A 26650-nucleotide genomic window follows, 5' to 3' on the forward strand; every position below is an offset into this window, starting at 1 on the left:
TTCTAGTCATGTTAGTTCTTGTTTCGAATTTATAAATTGATTAATCTACTGAAAGACTTGAAAGCATCATAAAACTTGTATTACGTGTTATGTAAGTAAATCTTTATTTCAATCAATCCCCCTTAAATTGTAGGTCCCCACTCATTATCTTTTTCATAAAATTGTAGTGCTCGGCGTTGCAAGTGGTATTTCAAAAATTGTCCAAAACGGAAGAAGACGATAAAGATGAGGGGTAAGAATGAGCCATCTAATCTGTTATCCGATTGGACACATTTTGCTACAGAGTTATGCTCTGGTTTATTATTCAGATTTATGTTCCTGTCTAGGTGTCCGGTTTCCATCTGCCAAATATAAATAGATCCGTCTGAGCAGCAGACAAGCATAAAATCATCCAATGGTTTCCATTTTATACTCGTTACAGGGAACAGTTGACGTGATGCAAGTAGTATACAACGTCTCTCCTAGTAAAGGAACTGTAAGCGTAATTTTAAGTGACCTACATGTAAAGAGGGCAAAGCCCGATTATCAACGTTACATTTAAAAACTATGACTTTTTATCGAGTAAAGAGAGCTGTGTAGTGTGTATTCAAATTAAAAACCAACCCTGACATTACCGAATATTTTACGTTAAAAGCGGTTCACAAAAATTCAAAAGTAAATATTTATTTTCTGCCACTTCAAAGTAAGTGAATATTAATATTTTAAAACTGAAAACACCAAGCAAACAAAGTGTTTCACAATTAAGAACGTTTAAGGATAAGTGAGAATAAGATCAACAACTTTGATCAGTCAAAGGTTATAATATGGTACCGTTGTGAATCAGGCATATTGCATGGAGAGTTACATTAAGCTTACAGTTCCTTTAAACGGAATTATATCTATAATTAAGATATTAAATGTAAGAAATAATTTCAACTGCTTGACCAGGTTAAAGAAGGTTTAAAATATGACTAATAAAGCTCTTAAATAGAGAGTTAAAATATTCCTAAAATCTAACCTTTAATGAGAGTAATGTCACTGAATGATCACTAGCTACCCCACAGACACAGTAACCAACTCTGTGAGATACTCCAGGTGGGGGAACATATAGGCGTAAAACCTGATAACAAAATCAACCAATCAATTACCCAATCAATCAATCAGTTAATCAATGTTATCCAACCCTTTGGATTCTCCGGAGGGGGAAAACTACAGACGTTGAACCTGATCATTTTTCAAACAATCAGTCAATTGATTAATCAACCAATCAGTCAACAGATAACATAATCATCAGTAACCAACCCTTAGGATCACTCCGTGAGTAGGAATATACAGCAATCCTTTTATAAATCAATTAAACAGTCAATCAATCAACGTTCTAAACCCTGTGGGTTTGCCCAGAAAATAGAATCTTTTTAATTTTTGATTGAAAATAGTTTTTTTCCTTACCTCTCCCCCATGACTGGAGAATCTATGTATCAAGGAACCAGTGTAAATATCCCAGAGACAAACAGAGAAATCAATTCCTAAAATGTCACAAAATAGATAATATATTGTGACTTTACAAAAAAAATACTGCTTTTCGTTCAAGTGGGCAGAGTTAATGAATTCTGTGCTTCAATATCTTCAAATTGCCCCATTAATTTTTTAATAAAGGAAAATGGAAAAAAAGTTTTAAAAAAATATTTAAAAAAAAACAAATTCACAAATTTTGCAAAGGTTGATTATGGAGACAAAAAAAAAATTTCAAAAATATTTAAAAAAAAAAAAAATTCACAAATGTCGCAAAGGTTGATCATGGAGACAAAAAAAATTTTAAAAATATTTGCAAAAAAAACAAATTCACAAATGTCGCAAAGGCTGATTATGGACAAAAAAAAATTATTAAAAAAATATTTGCAAAAAAAAACAAATTCACAAATGTCGCAAAGGTTGATTTACTTACTGACCTCCGGAAATAAGATGTGCAACATCATATCTCGGGTTCTCATTGTTAGGATAGAGCAAGCAGTTGACCCGCCCTGTGTGCCCCAGGAGCAGCTGATGTTGGGGCCAGCTGGTGTATTTATGATGTTTGCCTTCAATACACAAATATTAGAATACAAACTTGGAAACCCAGCTTTGTCTGGAAACTAAACTTTCTCTGTAAATGTCAATCTAATAAACTTAGAATTTTAAACCAAGATAATAAAATTCCCGTGGTTCTAACGAGTTCCATAATAAAATTAGAATTTTAAACCAAAATAATAACATTCCCGTGGTTCTAACGAGTTCCATAAAAAATAAGAGGCAAAACGAATAAAGGTTCATGCGCTATAATTGGACAAACGAACAAACAGACAAACAAAGATTACTACTTTATATAAATAGATTACAAATAATTTGTACGCTTTGCACCCCTCAATATACCTCGAAGTAAATGCATCATGATGGTCTGAGTTGCTGGAACCAAAACAATACTTCCATCCTCTCGACCTAAAATCGGGAATCATTAGTTATTTTAAAAAATGTATTGTGGAAGACGATGTTTCGACCTCCAAAACAGAGTTCCACAACAGAAAGAGAACGCGGTATTCTACTCAGCCTCGTGAGATTGATTTATAGAGTTATAAAAAGTTTTGTCATATCAATAAATATATACTGGAATGAGTCTAACCGAGTTTTATTAGAGTCCGTCCTCCGACCTCTAAAGTATATTACATAAACGTAACATTTTGGTGGAAATCCAATCTTTAAGATTGCATCCCTAAAACATTCTTATTTTTCAATACAAATATAACACTATAAAATAATCAATAATCACAGTGAGTATAATGAGGGGGATTAAAGAATAGGGCACTTTAAACCCTAAAAGAATAATTAATTCCTAAGTTTATAAATATTTTTTGAATCTATAGTTAAAATCAATAAAATAAAACAAAATATTTTTCCAGAACGTCCCTCCAATTTTCAAAGAAGTGAACGTTTCTCTTACCCCCCCCCCCCTCTTCCCTTCAGCCTCGACTGCCCACTGGTAGTGACCATTTCACTCATACAAAAAACCTACGTATTAGCCCGGAATAACACAGTTAAACTTTCTAATTGGCGAAACAGATATCAAATGCCTACCTAAGACTAGACGGCATTGAACTGGCAGGAAAATATGACTGGTTAGTGCAGGAGAGTTCTCATCATCATCTCCACTCAAATCCTAGAAAATAGTTTAAATGTCGTCTTTATCCATCATCAATATATGTTTATAATTTCAAGAAAGAATTTAAAGCTCAGGCTTGTTTACCTTTCCCCAAAAACAGCCTTTAATTTATAATCAAACGCGTCTGCTTTAAATATAAATATTTACCCATGAAAATATTTTCTAATCTCTATGGCCAGTTACTGGCAGAAAATTCAAAGGAGTCTGAAGGAAAGAGTTGCTCAGAAAATCAAAATGTAGCATACTCCCCTACTGTGGTTTTAATACTTGAAAGTACATGATTTTGGTTCATATTTTGATCTTACTGATCTAGAATATTCTAATGAATACTAACCGGGGATTGCTGGTTCATATTTTGATCTTACTGATCTAGAATATTCTAATGAATACTAACCGGGGATTGCTGGTTCATATTTTGATCTTACTGATCTAGAATATTCTAATTAATACTAACCGGGGGTTGCTGGTTCATAATTTGATCTAATTGATCTGGAATATTCTAATTAATACTAACCGGGGGTTGCTGGTTCATATTTTGATCTAATTGATCTAGAATATTCTAATTAATACTAACCGGGGGTTGCTGGTTCATATTTTGATCTAATTGATCTAGAATACCCACTGGAGGTGGAATAATACTCTTCCAGGATTTCTACAATTAACAAACCTTTTACAATTAAGAATAATAAGACTTCAGCGAATTTTTGTCTAGCAAGGGAAAATTAAGAAAAAAATGTTCAGGTCAGATTTTAAGCGAACTACGAAATTTTTCACTCGTTTAGTTTGATTTCACAAATATAAATAATAAACTTGTATTTTATAACTTTCTGTTTTTTTTTCTTTATTTTGTTCTTTAATGTTCCACCCTCCCCCCTCCACATAAAAAAATTCTGTAACTTGGAAAATAATCAAATTATGTTACATTAAAATAAAATCACTAGTATCCGGCCATTCAGAATTTTTTTGTTTGAGAGAAAAGTGTTTGTCCCTTAACACTATGAGTTGCTACAGGATATAAACTATCCGCCGTTCCATCCTTTTCCGCCTTGAGCTGCAGGGCAGCACACTCCGCCGTATCCGGTATTCTAAACATTACAACCATAACATCAACTATTTTATCAATTTTTATCTAAAATGCAAATATCCAACCATCTATCCTACCAACCGGCCAACCAACCAACTAACCAACCGGCCAACCAACCAACCAGCCATCCAACCAAAAACACACAACCAACCACCCACTCACTCGCTAAACCAGCCATTAAATCACCCAACCAACCAGCCAACCAAGCTGTAACACCCTACCACACCCTACCAACTCCTACCTCCAGACACTGATAGCTCCCTTGTTGTCTCCCCTAAGTAGATATCCAACCAAAAACACACAACTAACCACCCACCCACCCGCTAAACCAGCCATTAAATCATCCAACCAACCAGCAAACCAACCTGTAACACCCAACCACACCCTACCAACTCCTACCTCCAGACACTGATAGCTCCCTTGTTGTCTCCCCTAAGCAGATATTTCCACCATCTGCCTTCCTTGTTGAAGATCATATATTTGAATGCTGGAGGACAAGATAAATTCTCTTCCACCTCGGGTTTGAGCACACAGAACAGTCGAGGTCTAAATCATTAAATTTAGTTTTATCCGTTCTAACAGTTTCAACATAAGACGATAATTTGGCTAGTAAATTAAAGAAACTGCAGGCATACTTTTATTCAAAGAAAGGCATGACTCATTCACTTCGGTATGCCTTAATCTTTGACAAAGCAAACATTACAGCAGCGACAAAGAACGTAATTAACAAAATTCATCACTTTTGAAGATGCAAAAACGACGATATCTCCTCTGATGATGAACAGATAAAGATTTAAAAAGGGTACCGAAGTGAAGTTTTAGAATAAAATCAACCAACTGCATTCTAGAAAGTTGATATTATTTTCTAGTTTTAGCAAGTTGTCATTGAGTTGTATATTAGAGCTTAAGGAAACTAAATCTGCAAAACTGTTTAAAAGAAAAATCTTCAAAAACTATTTAGATAGTTATGCAAGCTATATCTGTAAAAAAATAACTGTTTTTCATGTGGATAAACTTTGTCTTTGCTATCTTCTTCACCCTGTATTTCATAAACATGATTCTAATATTGTATGTTTGTTACAACCATCCCGCTGATTACCCACTCTTTCCTTTATACTTTTTCACCCCCTCCATACCTTATTCATGATTTATCATCATTGTTTTGTTTAAAATGTATACTGTAAAGTGTACATAATTGTTTTGTTTATAATGTACACTGTACAGTGTACATCCATCTATTTATTTACAATTCTTATTAGCTTATAATGGGTCAACTAATCAAAACAACCAACTCTGGTTAGGCGGGTCCAAACTACATAGTAAATTGTGATTTATTATTTGTATTATCTCGTGCTTTGTAGTTAAATAAAAATATGAAATGAAATATTATTATTACCTGCCCGCTTGACCATCAACAGTTTTGTTATGAAAATCTTTGGACTCTACAATACAGTTAGTTGGGAGTTTATACAGGTAGCCGTGACCGGTATCTGACCAGCAGCATATACGATCAGCCGCTATAAATTCACCTCCTATCCATCTAAAATATCAGGATTTATGGGACTGCTAACCATTCTTGACAGCGTCAATCGAAAAATCATAATTTTATCGTACTTGTAAGTTTAATTGATGTCCATGAATCATCCTTTAAAATGTGAAGTTTAAATTTTAAAATAATGCAATTCAATAAAGTTTTCCCATAAAAAAAATCTCTATCAGTTTTAAAACAATTAATTGGTGGATTTTTTTTAAAGAATTACAGAATATTAAGTTGACAAACCTCTCTCCTCTCCTGCAGGGTACACTGAGGAGACAGGTGAAGTCCCCGGCATCGTACACGTTCCAGTAGGTCGCACACACTACCAACACCGTTCTCATGTTATACACACAGCAGGTCATTGACAGGGCATTCAAACATCTACACAAAGAAATTAAAATTAGCGAGTAGAAAAAATAAACATAAAAATCAGAAGTTCAAAAATCTTTTCCATATTTTACGTTGAATCACATCTTAACAAAACAACCAACCCTGGTTAGGCTGGTCCAAACTGCATAGTAAATTGTGATTGCTTAATTGTAATATCTCATGCTTTGCAGTTGAATAAATATATGAAAATATGAATGAATTAACTAAACTTTTGATTCAAAATTTACAAAGATGTACATTTTGTAAAAAAAAACATTCCTTTCTAGTTTTCTAAAAATTACCAACAAACAAGGATTTTTTTTTTTTCGAAGGTTAAATAACTTTTAGGCAAAAAATCCAGTAAACATTTTTTTTAATCAGAGGGGGGGGGGGTGGAGACTGGAGGTCCGGAATACCCCTGAAGTTTTTTTCATTTTCTTATAAAAGCTGAACCAACCTGATTTGTTTACTTTCATTTTCTAGAATATTATTCGAGGATTTATCCTCCTCCCCGCTCAACGTCCAAACCTAATTCAATTTTTTAACAAATAATTTTCATGAATTTAGATTAATGATCAAAAACCTAAGATTTTTTTTTAGAAAAATTATTATTTGAAATATTTTCGATTTAAAAGAAGGTTTTAAATTGAAGCAATCAATTATAAAGCTACCATATCTTGGACCAGAAATATACATGCAATAAATACTTTTCTCTGATATTTTTTTTTTTTCTAAATAAATTAATTTCCATAATTGATTAATTGATTGATGGACGATTTATTTTTAGCATTTGTTAGTGTATTGTTTTACCTTGACGGTACCAGATGTAGTTAATGCAAGAACAACATCATCCTGACGGTTCCTTGGCCGCAGTACATGGAAGGATGCAATCCAATCGGGGTTTATTCTTAACAATTATGTAAATTAGCAGTACAATGACGGTGCCTTGGCCACAGTACAAGGAAGGCTGCAATCAAATCGGGGTTTATTCAGAATAATCATGTACATTAGCAGTACAATGACGGTTCCTTGGCCGCAGTACATGCATGTACAGTGTACATCAAAAGTTCACAGACAGGAGAATGAAACCACCTCTAAGGTTGGCTAAAATTTATAAAAAGCTTGGTCAACATAAATTCTGTTAAATGTCGTCTTTTAAGTTATAAACTTTGAACTGAACCAATCATATTTGGTCTTACCTTGAGTTAAGTGTAAATGTGACTGTAAGAGAGTATGGATCCATGACCAGAACCTCTTCATAGAACCCACAGCAGAATAGTTTAACCACACTTGAGTCTGGAACCCTTCAAATCAAAATCAAAAATCAAAATCAAAATCAAAATTTAAAATCAAAATCAAAATCAAAATCAAAATCAAAATCAAAATCAAAATCAAAATCAAAATCAAAATCAAAATCATTATAAAAATCAAGTCAAATCGCATGTAAACCTTTATATTTTTGTAATGCACATTGTATTTCCTAGTACCTGTAAGCCTGTATATTTGTGTGAATAAAGTTTAACTTCTTGCTGTCTATGCACTGCCCGTCCACGGTGTCCCAGAGGGACATCTCCCCGTTGTCGGAGGAGGAAACGATATGGTGACAATCTGTGCCTGGAGACGCTTTAGCTATACACCTAAACAATTCATATTTAAGTTTCAGCGTTGCAACCAAACTTTCCAAACTTACATAGTTAGTTCAGATTATGTACTATGTAGCTTAACTAAATTTAATTTAGTTTGTACCCCAGTGAAGTCCAATAATAATGATTACTTTCCAATTTCTTTAATAATTATTTAAATCTTTTTTTCTGTTGTTTCCAAATTCCCAATATTTATCTACTTTCAAAACGTTTTAATTCTCATTTGAAATCTTTTTTATTTTATTTTACTGTTTCTTTTTCAAATATTATAATTTTATTTTTATTCTGTCGAAGCTTTTTTAAAGTTAATTTTGAAATTCTGCCATTTGAAAAAGGTCATTTGGTTCACAACATACGGAGTCAGAAGTTAACTTCTTTGTATACTGTCTAAAATTTTTAAATAAAAGATAAAAACATAAAAAATATTTTGCCACTTCGCAAAAAAACTCAATAAATATTGGATAAAAATACTCTGAAGGGGCCGTGAATGTAATTTCAAGTTACAGGATGGCATGTTCGTTACACAAGGGTACTCTTAAAAGCGTTGTAAAAGTATGAATTAGAAATCCGTGTTTATTTTCAATTGTGGTTTCTCTACGTAAGTACTTACGTATTTTTACTGCAGGAAAACATTGATTGAATTAGATTTTTTCAGCTAAAAAACTGACATATTTCCCACATTATTCATCAGATCAAGATTTCAAGGGTACTGTTGTAATTATCGTATGATTCTTTTTTAAAGGAACTGTCATTTGAAATTAAACTTTCAGTTCAGTCCCTTTAAGATGTAATGGGTGGAAATTTTCCAAGAAAATATTTACCCCTGGTTACCTGACTAATGACGTGTGTCCGATCAGCATATGACGTGGATTCAGCTTCCATGTATCCGTGTTGTCAAGAGCCCAGATTATTATCTGTCCATCCTGCAATATTTTAAAACAATCAAGATTAAACAATTATTGATTGGTTTAGTTTTCTTGGGATCCAATTTAGTGAATTTGAACTGCAGGATCCAGCAGTCTGTTTAAACTTCAATCACCAATTCAAATCCTTCCAAAATCTTTAACTTTGAATCGGTGGTTCAAATTTGAACCGACAGTTTTTAGTTGAGCGACGTAGTTCAAATTCATTAAATTCGGTCCTTTGGGGCCTAAGTAGTGATATGCAATAAGTTGGGTGGTTTTTGAGGGTTTAGGACTTTAAAAGATTCACAAAAATAAGAATAAGAAGTGAGAAGTTTGAAATTTTGAAATTACTTATTCTAAACCTTTTCTTTTCGTACATTATGCCAAATTTTGACTATGGGAGAAAATATTTGAACAAAACGAACCAGAAACGAAGCAAAAACACACGCGTTAAAGCAATAGATTTTGATTCTTTTTCAATTTTCTCTCTTTTAGTATAAAAAATATTTAATGAAAGCAAACTTTAACAGAGACAATTTTTGAAATGTTGGAAGTTGTGAAAAGTTAAAAAACAAACCAAACACCTAGTCGTTAATAAAAATATAAATTAAAAAACTCGCAATATTATGGATAGGGAACAATCCTGATCAAATATCAAAGATACTCAACATTACACAATTGTCTGGGGAAATAAATGACTGTTTTTATAAAATAATAATTTGATTAACAAAACTCCAAGCAGCCCCTTTCACATTACGTTTGAATTAACTTTCGTATAAATATAAACTGCTTAAAAAAATACTTTTTATTAAATAACAGTAATTAGATTAACATAATAGTTTGTATCTATGATTAGGGATGTGATTTAAATTGGATCGTTTTCGGTCAATTTTTTCTAAATTTTCTATCCGGGTCAAAATGTGGCATAATGTAAAAGTAGCAGAAGGTTTTCCAATTTTTTTTTCTTGTAAGCATTTGTCGTTTTATAAGCAAGTCAAACTTTGAAGATGTATGCAAAAAACGATCCAAAAAAAATGCAAAACGAACGTGTTTTGACGAATGTTTTTGGATAATTTTTCCAATTTTATTTTTTTTTGGATAAAGATTTGATTGATTTTTTTCTAAAAACGATCCAAAACGATTAACAACACTACCTGTGATCCAGTGACTAATGTTCTCTGATCTCTCATCAAGTAAACAGAACTGATACAATGAGAGGGTGCATCACGACCCCACATCACTAAACAAATACAGAATATTAAAAAAATGTTTTCAAATCGGGGTTCATAAAATGCAATCTTTCATCAAATCTTTTACAAAACATTTATTATCTAAAGTTAGAAATGCTTTTGTAAAGTCATTTGTTGTCCAGCCTCCTATATTTCAGGCAACTAAGAGAAAGACTTTTTATTGGTGAAATAAATCTTTTTACATTACAGCTTTAAAATTGTCAACAAATCTTGAAGTAATTTGCCTCTTTCAAGCATTGATGATAAAACAATTAAAAGATAAAATGTTACATACCAACAGGGACTACAAGATTGCTAGAGGCCATGTTGTATCCTTCTATCCTCTGACCTCTAGACCTTGTTCAACCTCAATGCTTTGTTTTAGTATGGGAAATCTCTGAAACAGTAGTAATTCAATGCATATAATGGCATCAGATGAATAATTTAAAAGGCAATTAAAAATAATTTACAAAGATTATTGTTTTGGTTTGGAAAATCTCTGAAACAGTAATAAAACATACTACATATGCAAGCATCAGATGAACAATTTGAAAGGCAAATAAAAAACAGATTTTTTTACAGCGGATTTTTATAAATATTAAAAAAATAACTTTTGAGATGATCCCGTTGAAATAATTATTAAAGAAATACTGTAAAAAAACGACATATCACTCTTAATACAAGGTTTGCTAAGTCCTCCTATCGTTGATAAGGATGCACCGTGTTGGCAGCTTTAATATTAGTTTTAATTGTTGATGGAGCCTTGACGTTCTGCATCTGCTGGCTGGGGGCAGGACTCTGTCGGGAGGGTAGAACAGGAGCTACAGTCTTCAATCCTAAACAAGATTTGTTAAATTAATTTCAAGTGAACCTCCTGAGTAAAAATTATGGAGATATGATTATTTTCTATTTGCGAAAATCATTATTTTTTTACTGGGGTTATTTGTAATAGTGACTCTCTTTGTGCATTAAAGAAAAGGAAGGGGAATGAGAGAATTTGTAACCATTTCAAACACAGAAAAACGATAATATCTTCCTTTTTGAACTAGTTCGATAGAGGGCTAATGGGTACACTTGTAAATCCGGCATGTACAGTTTTTAATGGACAATATGATTATCCGGTTTAATTGGTTAGAATCTGGATACTCTGGATACGCAATAATTAGGCTAATTCAGATCCGGAAGGGAAAAAAGTTCAGATTCACAGATTCCGATCAAGGCGGCAAAATAAAACAGAATTAAAATCTTTTTAGTTCATTAGAAAAACATTGGTAACACTTCAAAAATGATAAAAATAACTAACGACAGGGAAAACTAGACCTTCAGATTAGTCGCATATGAGTAAAGTAGGAAACATCTGTATTTAACTGGCATGAAATATTACTTGACATAAAGCTAATTAATCTCTGTCCGATCTAACTGAATAATTTTTAATTGATTATCTATTTAACCTTCTAACACTAACCTTTTCCATTATTTATAGCAGCTAGTAGAGATTGTGTATCTTCATTTCTGTACGTAATTTCAGCTTCAGGTCTATTAAAGGCTCAATTCAATCATGGCATGTATTTTTTAAACTTTAAGCAATTGATAATAAGCATTAACAATTGAATAAATTGAATCAAATCCTCAGAAAATGCACTGAAAAGTTCATAAAAATGTATCAGTTGATGGTTACTTTATTGCATCTATCTTATATTGTTTACAATATTCGTTTGATCGTATTTCCGACCGTAACTCTTAACCCCTCCGATTTTGATTGGAGAACTTAATAGTTCTTAGTTTGGTTTAAGTATTTTAAATTTAGTTCGCCTATTTGAAAGGGGGAAGTTTGGATTTCTAGACAAAGATGGGTTCCTAGGTTTGTCAATTAACAATTAAAAATCCAAACCACTCGATCTTGTAAATTTTTAATTCAATGATTATGTTAACTAAAAATTCTAAAAATTGATTGATTGATTGATTCCTTGAGCTAGATTTTGATTCCATCTCATCCCTTTCTCTCCGGATGAGCTTCAAGGTCTCCCTCGTGATCTTCTCCATCACAGCGATCTGTTTCTGCTGCTGATCCTTAACAGAGAAAACTAAGTTTATCATTTTAACTCACATCATCGTTAATTTTTGTTTAATTTATTTTTTATAGATTTTTTTTGTATTTTGCACAATGTGCGTGACATTTTATTGTTTTGTTTAAATGTACAAAAGGATTGCAGGTAAAATAGTGATGTAGAAAATGGTAAGAATAATCAAGCGAACAATAAAAAAAATACCTGGCTAGCTCCGTTAGCTCTAGTCTCGAGGGTATTATACCTCGCCTCTATCTCCGGGTCCGGCCTGGTCCTCAGGTAGTTCGGGATCAGGTCATGGCTAAACGTTGTCACCCTAAACAATATAAATAATGAAAAAGTTTATTCACGATCTTCAAGTAGGTGGGGGCTAGAACGAATCATGGCTGATTTCTCCAATCGAAGTTTTAAAAAAAAACTAAAATTCGATGTAAAAAACGATAATCTGAAAGTTGAACATTGACTGGCAATTGGCATGCTTGTCCAACCATTTTTTAATCGGTTTCCTCTAGAAACCATTTATTTTGTCGGTAATTTCCCAATATACGATTTTTGGAGCCCCCCCCCCCTCATATCAATTTTGTACACGGATCTTATATGCAACACATGGATATAATTGGTCATGTGGCCACAGCGCCCGGCCCCCTAGCCCGTCCTAGCCGCGGCCTTCGACCCCCTAACCTGTCATAGACGCAGCGCCCAGCCCCCTAGCCGCGGCGCTGGGCGCCTAACCTGTCATAGACATATCTATCGGCCCCCTAGCCTGTACTAGCCGCAGCGCTCGGCCCAGAAATTGTCTTAATCTAACCTAACCCTAAAAAAATGAAAATAGATAATAATAATTTTGCTGAAAAATAAGTGGTCATGTAAAAAATTAATAGGAGGGGGAGGGGGGGCGGGGGGGAGTCTAAAAATCGTGTACTAGGACGGACCCTATTTTTACCAACTTAGCAACCAAACAACCTTAAAAACTATCAAACTGGAAATATCTTAAATCCTATGACCTGTGTTCTGTGAGTTTAAGAAGATCTTCGTCTCTATCTGGTGAGAGAAGGAGGGGGAGTGTGATGTACTTCTTCAAGGGTGGAGTCTTCTCATGCTTCATTTGCTTCAACAACGAGTTCATCTGACCTAAACGTTACAATCACTTTCAAACCCTACAGTAAAGATTACAACTAGGGAAAAACATGATTGAAAAGAGTAGGAGGGGGGGGGGCGTGTACAGGGACGTACCCTCCCCCCCAGTCATACGTAGCGTAGTATTACAAAATACCTGATATTAGAGCATAGCTGTCCAGAAAGGAATGCCAGTTTAAGTTAGGATCAGTTTCAAGTTTAAGTATAAGTTGGCCCAGGGAGGATTTTATATCAGTTATTCTGCCGCCCAAAGCTTCGGTTCCGAGTTCTAACTGCTTCTGTTCTCTTTCGTTCGCCATTCTTTCTGAAAATTAAGATTTTTGAAAATAAATAAACAATTTGACACCTTTATAAATCAAGTTTACTTGCTATCGCCAGCATACTTTAATAGTAAAAACATTGATGTGACGCCTTTTTTGATAATACTGACGCACAAATATTTAAAGTACAATTTGATACTTGATAGCGTCACAAGTATCTGGTTTGTTTTGATTTCTCACATGACGGGATAGGGGAGGCACACAGTTGAGCAGCTGAGCTGATTACAGCCAATCGATCATGAGAAGGGGGTGGGGGCGGCCTTAGAAAATAAAATAAACTTATTGAAAATATATTTTATTTGCACAAAGCATTTGGAAAAATAGTGATATTTTTAAATCTTTTATTTTTTCTTCTTCATCCCTGTTTTGGTCGTCTTTGAAATTCTTGAATACCGCGTTCATTTCTAAGATATAATAAAATAATTTACTTTGTAAACAAATAAATTTATTCAGAAATCAAATATAATGGCTACACTTTGACATAACGCATAAAATTTTCTTCTGTAAAGTTTAATTTTCTCTAAATTAATCAGTTATTAAAGTATTTTAATGTTTTCGTTTAAATTACTTCTGAAGCCTAAAGTAAAGGAATTAGTCATGCATAAAAACTTTCCTTCCTTCTCTTCTTCCCCATTCTATATCTTCACTTCTTCCAATAAACATGGGTTTTTAGGGTCTGTCCTAGAGAACGATTTTTGAACCCCCCCCCCCCCNATGTAGAGTTATAATGAGGATGTCTTTGAAGACTTGGAGTTGCTGATGATGGTTCTGATAGACTTTGTAACTGGTAATCTTGCATCAGCATCTCACGGATACTGTCTGAATTTGCCATAGCTTCTCTTGAAGATATTCACTGTAGTCGACTGTTTAACTTCTTGTGGGATAGAGTTCCATTTTCTTGGAATTCTCAAGCTGAAGAAATTGTTCCTGATACTGGTCCTGGAGTTTTGTATTTCCAAGTTCAAAGGGTCATTAGCCATTCTTGTCACTCTGTTGTGGTTGATCTTTCTAAACCATATATTGCAGGGTTGACATCACAGAATCCATGAATTATTTTAAATGTCTGAATCATGTCGGCCCGCTTACATCTTTCTTCAAGTGAAAGCAACTTCAACTCAATCAGTTTCTCCATACATGATCACTTTTTCAACAATTTTTATTTAAATTAGTATTTATTTAGGGCAAGGTTAGGTTAAGACACTTTCTGGGCCGAGCGCTGCGGCTAGGACAGGCTAGGGGCCGAGCGCCTTGGCTAGGACAGGCTAGGGGGCCGGGCGTTACGGCCACATGGTCAACTATATCCATATCTTACAAAAATCGTTTTTAGGAAATTACCATTATAAATTTTTATGACCTATAAATATTATATCTAAATTTTTTTTCAGAAATTGTTATCTATTTTTAAGATGGTTGGTATGAGCGAGGAGCAGGTTGTAAAAGTTAGATCAGATCTATTATTAACCCAGCAGAATATGGCGGTTTTCAGTGAAATGCTGACGGAGCTTACTCCTGGGAAAGAACATCCTCAGGTGTGTATCAACCCCTCTAGTATTTCCAATATCTCCCCTCCCCTTCCTAGTCTCTCAAATATCCCCCCCCCACTCCTAATTTCTCTACACAAAGAAATAAATTCTAACAATAAAAATATTTCAGAATATTTTAATTACATTTACAATTTTACTAATTTTTAGAGAATAGACATTTTATAATTTGTACACCTAATGGGTTCGTCCTAGTATACGATTTTTGGACTCCCCCCCCCCCCCCCTCCCCCTCCTATCACTTTTGTACATGATCACTTTTTCAACAATTTTTATTTAAATTAGTATTTTTTTAGGGCAAGGTTAGGTTAAGACACTTTCTGGACCAAGAACTGCGGCTAGGAAAGGCTAGGGGGCCGAGCTCTGCGGCTAGGACAGGCTAGGGGGTCGGGCACTGCGGCCACATGGTCAATTATGTCCATGTCTTACATATAAGATCCATGCACAAAATTGAGAGGAGGGGGCGGGGGGGAGGGGGTTCCAAAAATCGTATATTAGGATATTATACCCACCTAAAAGCTTTAACAAACATAATAATTACATTCCAGACAAAACGGTAATCTGGATTTTATCATATTTTATTGTTATAAGCCAAGATTCGGTAATTTCCTAATATATGATTTTTGGACCCCCTCCCTCCCCCTCCTATCAATTTTGTTTATGATCTCAAATATAACATATGGATATAATTGGTAACGTGGCCGCAGCGCCCAGCCCCCTAGCCGCGGCGCAAAGCTCTCTAGCCTGTCCTAGCCGCAGGGCTCGGCCCCTAGACTATCCTGGTCGCAGCGCTTGGCCCAGAAATTTCCTAACTTAACCTAAAATAATTAAAAATTAAATAATAATATTTTTTCTGAAAAATCAAAAGTCATGTACAAAATTGATAGGATGGGGGGGGGGGTCCCAAAATCGTATATACGGACGGACCCCAAGATTCAAGTTACTTTTTTCTGTTATAGATAACGTCAACTTTGCATGATTAAGATTTTAATCTTTTATTCCTTTAGGATAAATCTTTATTTGATGAGCTTTATGTTACCTGTAGATCAATGCAGACTAGATTAGTTGAACTTATAGATCAGGTAGACTCAGAATTATCTAACCCCCGGCATATTTTATATTTTCTTTAAAAGATATCAATGCCATTTAGTTATATACATATATATATATTAATTCTATATAATAAAACTCTTCCCTCATATATATTTTTGTATATATGTTAGCTATATCTGGCATATGTATATATATTAATTCTAGCTGATGTTAAAGTTAGCCAATGTTACTCCCCTGGCAACCAAGGGTTCCCTTAAAAAAAATTCAGCCAATTTTGTCCAGCTTTTTGTCCAGCTATAGCTAACATATATACAAATTTATATATATTAGGGAAGAGCTCTGTTATATAGATTTAATAAAACTGTTTTGGTAAAATCAAATTCAAGTTTTTTTTTGTGAAAAGGAATGTTTTTGAAACACTTTCCATTACCCACACTTTTTTTAGTCTTTATTCACAACCAACAATAATGTAAGTCATGTTAATCACTTAAAAGTATTTGATTTCTAGAAACAATGGACGAATTGGTTTTGAGAGAATGACATATCTATGTTTATTGTATACACTTTACAGTATACACCCTTTAAGAAATATAGACATTATGCCTGAAGTCATAGAATTAGAAGTTTAATAGAATATATTCCTTTACAAGGTTTATTTTACAATAAAAGTAAAAAATGTATATGTACTCCAACGGTGGTACTTAATAGTAAGCTGTACAGGTGGATGATGACCAGCTGACCGCTGAGCTCCTGGAGGTCAACGACGACATGAACAACCTGTTCCTAAGATATGACAGGTAAACTGTTCCTTAGATAATCATCTTATTAGAAAAAAATAATTGTTTGTTCTGGCTAAACTTAGAAATAAAGAACTTTGGGGTAACATTGTTTTCTCCTTGTATATGGCAAAACTATCTTAAGATAAAAAAGTTCCTTGAGGAGAATATTTTATAGAAAAATATTATGGAAAATTGATCAATTTTAGAGAGAAATAACTAATTTATTGGAGTAAAAGTATCTAAAAGGATAAAAAAAAAATCGTCCTTTGATGACCAATGTTTCATTTTTTTCCCAGTGTGTGATTCCTAAAAGATTGGGAGGATCTGCTAATAAATTGATGTTGTTATTTTTAAGATATGAGAAAAACAAAGGACAAAGCCAAGGAGCAATCAGACGAACTCCAGCTGTAAGTATTTTATTACATTATTTCATGACTATTATGTACTATTGGGACCTCCCTTTAGACACAGTTAAAAAAGAGGGGTTTTAAAAAATGGCCGTATCTCTGAATACTTCATCAAGTTGATGCATAAGAATAAGGGAGGAAAAGGAAGTAAATAATTAAAAATTCTTCCTTTGTTAAAAAAATCAGTAAATCTTAATAAATGTGAACATGACCTGGATCCGGATCCACATCAAAAATAAATGGATTCTACGCACTGGCCCCCTCTAAACTAAAATTACTGTATGACCCCCTCTGAACTAAATGTACTGAAAGGCCACTCTAAATCAAAAGTGCTATAGGGCCCCCTCTAAACTAACTGTACTGTATGGCCTCCTCTAAACGAAAAGAACTGTAGGGCCCAAACTAATTGAACTGTATGGCCTTTTCTAAACTAAATGTATTGTAATGTTCCCTCTAAACTAAATTTACTGTACTGTAGGGCCCCCTCTAAACTGAAAGTACTGTATGGCCCCCTCTAAACTAAATGTACTGTAGGGCAAATGTACTATAGGGCCCCCTCTAAACTGAAAGTATTGTAGGGTCCCCTCTAAACTGAAAGTACTGTTGGGCCCCCTCTACTGTACAGCCCCTTCTACTGTAGGGCCCCATGTAATCCATTAGGGCCCTCTCTAACCTAAATGTTTTTTTGGGCCCCCTCTGAACCGAAAGTACTGTTGGGCCCCTCTTTTGTAGGGCTCCCTCTAAATTAAATGTACTCTAGGGCCCCCTAAAAACAGAATGTACTGTTGGGCCCCATCTGAACTAAATGTACTGTAGGGCCCCCCAGCCCCCAGACCAGTATCTGAAGTACCTTTAATTGATTTCTCTGGGTCTGAAGCTGAACCTACTTCCCTTCCACTACCTAGCCTCGTTAAAATAAAGGTAGGATTTAGCGTTCAATAAAATAATATAATTTTAATAAAAAATTAAGTTTTTTAATTTTGGAACAAATTTTTTTTGTCCTTAACGGATTCGGAAGAAGAAAATGTTCTGGAATTTAGTGAAACATATTTATGAGCTTTGATCAATTATTTTTTTAACGGGAATCCTATAGCACTGGTTGTATCTACGTGATGTTCTAATCATCATAAAATGTTCATCATTCACTCTTTATTCTAAAGTGGTTTTAAAACTACGGGGCCTAAAAATCAAAAATGTTGAATCTAGAATTGCTTGCTTGGCGAAATACAATTCTTCAAGGATGACATCTAACACATATGACGAACCCGATTGTTAAAAATACAGGGTGTCTCACAAAATATGACAGACGAGAGACGACTTTAAGGTCGTCTTTGATCTTTGAAATAATATTCGGCATTCATTCTTCAACCTAATTTTACAAGAAATATTTTTTTACAAAATTTTTGTAGTACTGGCTTTTTCAAAAAATGTTTCTTTTTCGTGGTTTCTAAAATTTACTGAAGATATGAAGAATTTTGTTCAAATTTAGACTTTTTATAAAAGTAGGCTGACAAAAAGAATGCTGTCGTATAATATTTAGAAGGTCAAAGACAATCTTCAAGATGTGTCTGAATTGTTATATATCGTGAGACACCCTGCAATGCATGTTTATTTAGGATGAAGATATGGCTAATGTGGCGGACTGGATCGGAGACAAGGATGTGGTTGAGGGGTTGGAGGGAGGAACTACAAGCGAGTTTGATAGATTTCTTGCAGAGAGAGCAGCAGCTCCAGAACCGAGCAGAAAATCAGACTAGAACAGCTATTATCAACTCAAGCAGGAAATAAGTCTAGAACTGCTCTCATAAACTCAAGCAGAAAATCAGACTAGATTTGCTGATAGAAATCCAAACAAAAAATCACTGCACCTTGGATGTTCAATAAAAAATTGATAAAAAAACTTTTTATTACTTTTAAACCTAAATAAATATGAGACAATGATCACTCCTCTGAATACTGCTGTCATAACATCCTTTTAATCTGGACAATAAAGGAAAAACTTTATTTCAAATCTCAAAATAAATTATTAATTACTTTAAGAGACTGTTCAGATATTTGAGGAGTTGGTAGGATACCGAGTTTTGAACCAGAGTTCTAAGTTGCAGGATACTTCTAACCGATAACTTTCCTGTTTTTACAGCAGATCTTAGATTCTTGATATTTAGCGTTTTAAATGTAAAACTAAGTTTCAAATATTTCAAACACCACAGAAATGGAAAAAAAAAACACCTTTTAGTGCAGTTTATTTTTGAAACTTAAGAATGGTATTATTTAAAACAAGTATCTTCCACTTAACATAAATATCTGGACAATCCGTTAAAATACAGTTTTACTTTTTGAAACGTGATTCTCAAAACCTTGTTTTTATTTTTCATCGACTACTTAATTTCAGTGAGCTTACGTTTTCAACTTGAAAAATTTTAAAAATTTTCCATTGTTGATTTGAATTTTATTCTTGTTAAATATTAAACCATTTTTATATTTTAAACCGCTAAAATGTGATATAATTATTAATAATTGTATTTTTATATTTTAAAGAGATTAACCTTATATGTTCAGTTTAGTTTGGTCACTGTATTGTACTCGAGTTAAGGGATTTTGTTTATGTTTTCTGTATTTGTGAATAGTTCACTGGGACCCAGAAACCTGTGCAACAAGAACACACTGTTATGACTTTAAATAGTCCAATGAACATAAAACACAGCAAAGTGTACTGTATACAAACCAAGGTTCTTCAATATGGTTGGTTATGGTTACTCTGGATGCGCTCCAATGTACGGAAAAGGTCGTCTCCTTAGCATGGATAGATAGAATCTGCAAATGACGTCGCGCTCGCCTCTATAATCAGTGATGTCATATGCGGATTCTTTCGATCTAAGGAGACAACATTTTCCGTACATCGGAGCGCATCCAGACTCACTGCCAGAGTAACCAACCTATTATAAAGAACCTTGATACAAACCCGTTTCAATAAGTTTATTCTCAAGCTACTGTTCAACCTATTTGCTGTATAACAACAACAAACACACGTAAGATTGCTTAAATTCCGTCTTCATATTTTACAGTTTTTTGGGTTTCACTGTGATTTTTTATTTTTATGAATATTCATAATGTATATTAGTTTTATGAGATATAACTCCGCGTATTTCATTTGATCAGCATTTTTAAACCATAAGATTTGTTTTAAGATCACAAAAGTATAATATAAACAAAGATACATCTATATTCACACTTTGTTAGAATTCCTCTCGCCACTAGTCGTCGAATATCAATACAACGAAGACGATTTATGATTTCAATTTAGTTTTCTATCACGCTCTTTAAACCTAGCATGGATATATATAATCAAGGAAACAAATAAAGCAATTAAATAACGGCCTCTCTTTTTTACTTGTAAACTTGTAATTCGAAAAAAAAGCTTATTAATTATCAGAACTCTAATACAAAAGTCGTCTTCATTGTATTGATATAAATACCGACCACTATACTTAAGTTAATTTATGTATTATGTTAAGTTTGCACTGTCAGCACAGTAGATAGATATAATTTATTTAAGTATAAGGATCCAGTTTAATATCAGTTTATCTGATAATGAAAAAATAGCTATGTTTACTTGGGATCATTATGATTACAATTAAAATTAATCCAGTCCTGAGAGGTTTTTTTCAATGTAGAGGTGTACTATGGCTAATTCCCCTAAATACGCCTCCCTATATTATTTAATTATTCATGAATACACAAACAATTGGAATTTATTGTTTTATTCTTATTGGGTTATGCAGAGATTAAGTTTTAGCTACTAGAAAAATTTTTACACAAAAGTTTGTTCTGTTTTTACCATCATGCATAAACTTTAGTTCGTTTATACCATAGTCTATTTTACTATGTATATTTATCTTGTTAAAATCTATGAATTTTTCTATATTTATTCATTTAGCTTCATTTTTAACTCAGCACAGCATAATTATCGACACGATCACATTCCACAATACAACAGGGGTGTTTATATTCTCATTGATCTTCCCCCCCCCCCCCACCCCGGGAAAAAGTCGTCAACTACATTTGAGAGATTATTGAAACTTTTGTATAGATAATTTTACCTTGGGGTAAATATATAAAATTTTGGAAATTTGTTCATAAGAAGGTATAATGCAGATTATTCTACCAAAGATTAGACGAATTATGAAATTCGAGAAAAATTTACCCCTGTCGTACACCGTGCACTTTATTGTAAAAGTATATTTTCTGTTTCAGAAAATGGAAAATTTGGAACCAAAAACATTTTTAAAATGCAAGGATGAGACGGTATCTCAGTTCGCAGCTAACACTGCTAGCATGGCTAGGTACTGGTATCCACGAACAAAATTAAAAAGTTTACATCTTTTTTATACCTTTCAGGGCCAGTCAAGGCCCTTAACTTTTGAAGTTAAAGACTAGTCTATCCACGTAATTTTAAGTGACCCTAAATATAATGAGTTTCCGATTTATAAAGGTCCCATTCTAAGAATATATCGGCCTTTTTCTGTCGTGTGTTAAATTCTGACAATTATTTCATCATTCAGAATAAATCCTTAATTCACTCAAGTCCTAAATAAAAAATAAAAAATTTTCAACTAGATAAACAAGAATCTCTTGCATCCTCGATCTGATAAAAGTTTACAGGGTACCGTTGTAAATCGACCATGCACCTTTATAATTGTAGGATTACTTAGAATTTTGTGTTCAGAATCCCTTTAAGAGTTTGACGATAATGCCTAAAATAAAAAATTCGGATAAATTCTATATTCATATCTGAAAAATAAATGCTTTTACTTTTTAAGCTCATGGTCAAGCATTTTTATGGATAAGGATGAACATAATCAAAAATATTGCGTGGAGTTATTTTTTTAATTAATTGATTGAATTTTTTTTCTATTTAGGAGTAATTTAGCGGCAAACCACGCAGAATTAGCGGAAAATATTATAAATCTAGAGGAAAAGCTGGAAATGTTTACGCAGATGCTCCAAATTCTAGAGAAAGATAGGTTATAGACTTTCTCAAAGTTGAAGAATTTCCGGTAAAAATTTATGTCATAGTATAGGAATTGAGTTTTGGCCACAAACTTTGATTTTCTCATCCGTATATTTTTGCAACCTCAAATTTTAACATAAGAACTCTGCTAGATCAAATGGTCTCTAATTATAATAATAAACCATTCAGGTTTCTACAGGGATTAGAAAGTTCGAGTTTGTGGAAAAAAAACTCAGCTTCTTTCTGATTATTCACAATTGTAACATTTTTTTGTCTGTTCAACTACAACACATTTTATTTATTTTAAAACACAACTTTTTATTTCGAAAATGGTTTTTGTTTTGTTTTGTAAAATATATAAATAATATTTTTAGGTATCAGATGCCGGGACATTTGTTTATCAGCCAGTTGATATTTTCAAACCAAGTGATTACATTCAGCAATCATCGTAAAATATTCTTTCGGTTTCTTTCACAAACACCAACTAAAATAATGCTAAAAACTGTGCAATATGCTGTTTTTATGCTAAAAATAATGCAAAATTTTTTATGCCTGTAAGAAACAACATAGTATATTTTTTTCAAACCAATTGATTATTTTTTATAAATATCGTAAAATATTCTTTTTGTTTGGTTTGTTTCATAAATACCGTGGAGCTTTTTGTTTTGAGAATTTAATTTACAAGCATCAAGATATCATTTTTTTTCAAGCATTGAATTATTTAAGAAATATTGCAAAATATTCCTTTTTTAAACCACATGATTTTTAGTCAAGAAACACCTTGGATTTTTTTTAAAAAACTGCATTTGTTCAAGGAAAAGCTAAAATCATTGTATACATAGAAATATTTTTTCAGACCAATTGATTTTAATCAAGAAAGTAGATAGAATATTTTTTTTATGAAAGAAGAAAATAGTATTTTTTGTTCTAAACCAATTGATTTTATGCAAGAAGCAACATGGATGTTTCTTTTTTAACATTGTTTATATTCAAGGAACATCATAGAATATTCTTATTCAAACAAATTTATTTTTTGAACCTAACTGTTTTTATTTAAGAAACTGCATGTAATATTATTTTCAAATTTTGTGTCTACTCACACTACACTTGCTAGTCGACTAGTCTATTTTATGTCTACTCACACTACACTTGCTAGTCGACTAGTCTATTTTGTGTCTACTCACACTACACTTGCTAGTCGACTAGTCTATTTTGTGTCCATTCACACTACACTTGCTAGTCGACTAGTCAATTTTGTGTCTATTCATACTACACTTGCTAGTCGATGAAACCCTTATTTCTTAACATGTTTAAGAGCTTGCTGAGCATACTGATATACAAAATAATGATCAAAATGATCAAAATTTAGATCTTCTTCTTTCTGTTCATTATATAGATCTGAAAAGGTCAAATATAAAAATCTTTTTATTAATACTTGAAACTTTTCTATTAATTGAAATGTATATCGAATAGATTAATCAAATTATATGTTTTGACTTATTATGTTATACTTAAAAGGTGATTAATAATTAATTTTAATTATTTTGTTAAATATCATATGATGTATTAAAATAAAACTTGAAACTGCAATTGTGCAATTTGTAATAAACCAGTAATTTTTTTATTTCACACAAACATAAGTGCTTTTAAAGTGATTCGAAGTAAAAAGTTTATTTAACTGTATAGGATGCGACATTTCAACATTTATTCAGAGATGGACAACGGACATGTAATAGGACATTTCAAAAACTCAGCTTTTCTCAGTATGCAATGAAATTTTCTGTGGATAAATAATTTTTTTTCAGCTACAGCCAACATGGAAATGAGCGAAAAGCTTTATCATATAGATATATGTTCCACGTTTGTGAGTGGAATGGAAGTTATATGGGTGCGGTGTGCCACTACCCCTACCCCTAATATTTCGTCCATGGTTTGGGAGAGAAGGCTGTTTTAATAGGAGAAAAGATCTGGTTGCAATGATAATTTGTTTCCCCAATTAAAAACAAGACTAACCTCTTCCGTCCTTCATTCATAATATTCAAGAAAACCGGTTTTTTCTGCAAGCCGTTTCATAATCTTTAAATGATTTAATCTTTTGAAATCTCTATTATGCCTAGCTTAAATCTCCCAAATCATAAATTGGGAGACATTTATTTAACTTAAATTTTATCTCAAGAGAAAATATATGTATGGTTCAAATTAGCTCGTTTTTTTCACATATTTTCTTGCAGTGTCAAAATTTGGCATTGTGCACAGAAAAGCAAATGTTTAGAAATATACAACTTTGATATTTTTGTAGAACCTATTCTAATTTCTTAACCTAATTCAAGGTGTGCCTTATTTCACTTTACCAATGTTGTCAAGTCCGTTTATGTAAAAGAATAAAAAAACAATATTAAGAATCTATTTTTTCTTTCTGTTAGTTTGTATTATAAATAATAAACGAAGAAGTAAAAAGCTTAACTTATTACCAAAAAGGGCCCAAACAGCATCGTATATTAGCTAAACGAATTAATAAGTATTTACTTTTAACAAACAATTAAAACAATAAAACTTAATTATTAATTAGCAACAATTCGTCAAGTTCTTGCACGAGTAGAACCTTCATTAACAAAACCATTCTAGGTTTTTATTTTGTTTCCTTCTGGCCAACTTTATCTTTGGTTAAAGGTTGTGTAAATGTCAGATAGATTAATCTTAAATATCTGACATATCGGAAATCTCTCAGGGGTTATAAATGTACAATTTCATGAAAGAAACATTTTATATTTCAAAGGAATTGAGTGTTTGACACAAACTTATATATTATAATCCCTTTATCTTTGCAACCTAATGATATATACCTTTGATATTTCAAAGGAAGATTATTTGATCTAATATAATTCATAGTTTAAAATATGTAAGGTATACGACTTTGGGTTACAAAGATATATGGATTAGAAAAAACAGAGTTTTTAAAAGTTAATCTTTTTTCTAAAATACAAAAAAAAAAACAATCCTTGTGTACCCTGTAAAAATGTTCTAGACATTTATCCGATTGATTTATCCATGTCAATTTCAGGGGAATTGTCTTCGGACAGATTTTCTAGAAAATACAAGTTCTTGAAATAACTTGATGTTCTCACAGTTCCCTTTTTTTCTAGAGTTTTCTAGAATATTTGACAACATTTTCTTTATTAACATTATAATAGTATAAGTCTTTAGTCAGCTTGTCGTAGATTCATTTCTTTCAACTCATGTTTAGAATTAAATCATAATTATTACCGTAGTTTTTTTAGATCTATAATATTTTTCATCTTAGCTAAAGGGACTGTAAAGGAAAAATTAAAGGGGGTATAGACTGAAACCTAAGTATCTTAAGAGCTGATTGGGACATGAAAGTTCTATCTGATGTTCCTGTCTCGAGAAAGTTATATAAAACTGTGTCAAATTTATATAAAAATGTGTTAAATTTCAAATTTATATGAAAATCTATTTATACACAACTAGCTGAAGGGCCCGGCGTTACCAGTGGAAAAATAAAATTAGTAAGATGAAAAAATATCGAATTTTTTAAGCCTATGACACCCTCCGACCACCCATGTGTCCACAACAAAATTTCAACCCAATCAGTCCAGCTATGCGCAACGTATATATATATATATATAGGAATGTCTTGTTTTATTATATTGATTTCGTACAAAAATAGTAATAGTAGGTTAAACAGATCATATTCAGCAAATACGCAACTAATCTGGAAAAAATCGCAACAAATTTGAGGTGAAAAAGAGTTGAGTTTTTGCCACAATCTCTGATTTTCTAATCTCTATATCTTTGTGACCCAATGTCGTAGACCTTAGATATTTCAAACTATTAATACGTATAGATAAAATAATCTAAGTTTGAAATATCAAAGATTTGCACCATCAGATTCCAAAGATATTGGAATCAGAAGATTTTAATTTGTGGCAAAAACTCAATTCCTTTTCAAGCATTACGTCTTTTCTGATGAGAGCATGTTAACATTGCTCCTCAATTTTGAAAATAAAATTACGAATTCCCACCCCCCCTTCTATCCTATACCTTTCTCTTGTCATAAAAACATGCTGTATACTGTTTGCATTGCCGGCACACTTTTATCTTTTTACATTTTTTCTTTTGATAATTACACAAAGATAAAAATGTTAATATATTTATTTTGTTTAACATGTATACAGATTAACTGATTATAGTGAAACAAGATTAAAAATCAAAAGAATCGAAAAACATGAATATTATGTGCGACCCTTGGTTTTGAACTATTTCAGTTTAAAAAAAAAAAATTTTAAAATATATCATCCGACTGTGACTGTGACAGATGATAAAGTTCACACATTATCTTAATTAAGTTTTCAGATGAAAAGAAAACGAGCACACTC

At 32.7% G+C, this 26650-nt stretch overlaps 3 protein-coding genes and 1 long non-coding RNA gene across 14 annotated transcripts in view; 2 read left to right on the forward strand and 2 right to left on the reverse strand.

Moving 5' to 3' along the window:
• LOC111698322 (WD repeat-containing protein 7) overlaps positions 1-10356 on the reverse strand; it is a 26735-nt gene extending 16379 nt beyond the window's left edge. For all 4 annotated transcript variants that reach the window (XM_023468635.1, XM_023468634.1, XM_023468637.1 and 1 more), the window contains exons 1-18: positions 10235-10356; positions 9865-9950; positions 8637-8728; positions 7650-7799; positions 7362-7466; positions 6973-7069; positions 6620-6690; positions 6037-6174; positions 5653-5796; positions 4656-4802; positions 4161-4257; positions 3747-3824; positions 3088-3169; positions 2389-2454; positions 1929-2057; positions 1429-1505; positions 998-1099; positions 319-461 (exon numbers count right to left, since the gene is read on the reverse strand). In XM_023468635.1, coding sequence (XP_023324403.1) covers positions 319-461; positions 998-1099; positions 1429-1505; positions 1929-2057; positions 2389-2454; positions 3088-3169; positions 3747-3824; positions 4161-4257; positions 4656-4802; positions 5653-5796; positions 6037-6174; positions 6620-6690; positions 6973-7069; positions 7362-7466; positions 7650-7799; positions 8637-8728; positions 9865-9950; positions 10235-10265 — 1835 coding nt within the window. In that variant the 5' untranslated portion in view covers positions 10266-10356. The remainder of the gene's footprint in view (positions 1-318; positions 462-997; positions 1100-1428; positions 1506-1928; positions 2058-2388; positions 2455-3087; positions 3170-3746; positions 3825-4160; positions 4258-4655; positions 4803-5652; positions 5797-6036; positions 6175-6619; positions 6691-6972; positions 7070-7361; positions 7467-7649; positions 7800-8636; positions 8729-9864; positions 9951-10234) is intronic.
• LOC111698324 (mediator of RNA polymerase II transcription subunit 8) lies at positions 10336-26320 on the reverse strand. The gene is made up of 7 exons (XM_023468638.1): positions 26316-26320; positions 13279-13442; positions 13010-13136; positions 12210-12321; positions 11906-12009; positions 11405-11475; positions 10336-10775 (listed from the first exon to the last, which is right to left on the reverse strand). Exons 2-7 carry the CDS (start codon positions 13439-13441, stop codon positions 10639-10641), a joined length of 714 nt encoding a protein of 237 aa, XP_023324406.1. The 5' UTR covers position 13442; positions 26316-26320; the 3' UTR covers positions 10336-10638.
• Positions 14829-21500, forward strand: LOC111698325 (TOM1-like protein 2). Of its 8 annotated transcripts, none has more exons than XR_002764512.1 (7): positions 14829-14991; positions 16011-16085; positions 16777-16853; positions 17191-17242; positions 18059-18163; positions 18859-19984; positions 20190-21500. XR_002764512.1 is itself a non-coding variant. In XM_023468640.1 (7 exons), the coding sequence occupies exons 1-6, from the start codon at positions 14869-14871 to the stop codon at positions 18997-18999; spliced, it is 573 nt and encodes a 190-aa protein (XP_023324408.1). In that variant the 5' UTR covers positions 14829-14868; the 3' UTR covers positions 19000-19023; positions 19294-21500. The 8 variants fall into 8 exon arrangements, 4 of the variants coding, with proteins under 4 accessions (XP_023324408.1, XP_023324410.1, XP_023324411.1 ...); XR_002764513.1 differs by having other exon boundaries at positions 18859-19971; XR_002764514.1 differs by having other exon boundaries at positions 18859-19971; positions 20218-21500.
• On the forward strand, positions 22630-24452 carry LOC111698326 (uncharacterized). Its single transcript, XR_002764516.1, has 2 exons — positions 22630-23320; positions 23494-24452. It is a non-coding gene; the product is annotated as an uncharacterized LOC111698326 (long non-coding RNA).
• Positions 26321-26650: the final 330 nt, after the last annotated feature.

Source organism: Eurytemora carolleeae, unplaced genomic scaffold (assembly GCF_000591075.1).
Source record: "Eurytemora carolleeae unplaced genomic scaffold, Eaff_2.0 scaffold206, whole genome shotgun sequence".
Classification (NCBI taxonomy): domain Eukaryota; kingdom Metazoa; phylum Arthropoda; class Copepoda; order Calanoida; family Temoridae; genus Eurytemora; species Eurytemora carolleeae.

Coding starts and splice junctions, on each gene's coding strand:
- LOC111698324 (XM_023468638.1), bottom strand. CDS start 13,441: ATGGCGAACGAAAGAGAACAGAAGCAGTTAGAACTCGGAACCGAAGCT. Junction 13,137..13,278: donor CAGCTATGCTCTAATATCAG/GTATTTTGTAAT, acceptor TGTAACGTTTAG/GTCAGATGAACTCGTTGTTG. Junction 12,322..13,009: donor CTTAAACTCACAGAACACAG/GTCATAGGATTT, acceptor TATATTGTTTAG/GGTGACAACGTTTAGCCATG.
- LOC111698325 (XM_023468639.1), top strand. CDS start 14,869: ATGGTTGGTATGAGCGAGGAGCAGGTTGTAAAAGTTAGATCAGATCTA. Junction 14,992..16,010: donor CTGGGAAAGAACATCCTCAG/GTGTGTATCAAC, acceptor TTATTCCTTTAG/GATAAATCTTTATTTGATGA. Junction 16,854..17,190: donor CTGTTCCTAAGATATGACAG/GTAAACTGTTCC, acceptor GTTATTTTTAAG/ATATGAGAAAAACAAAGGAC.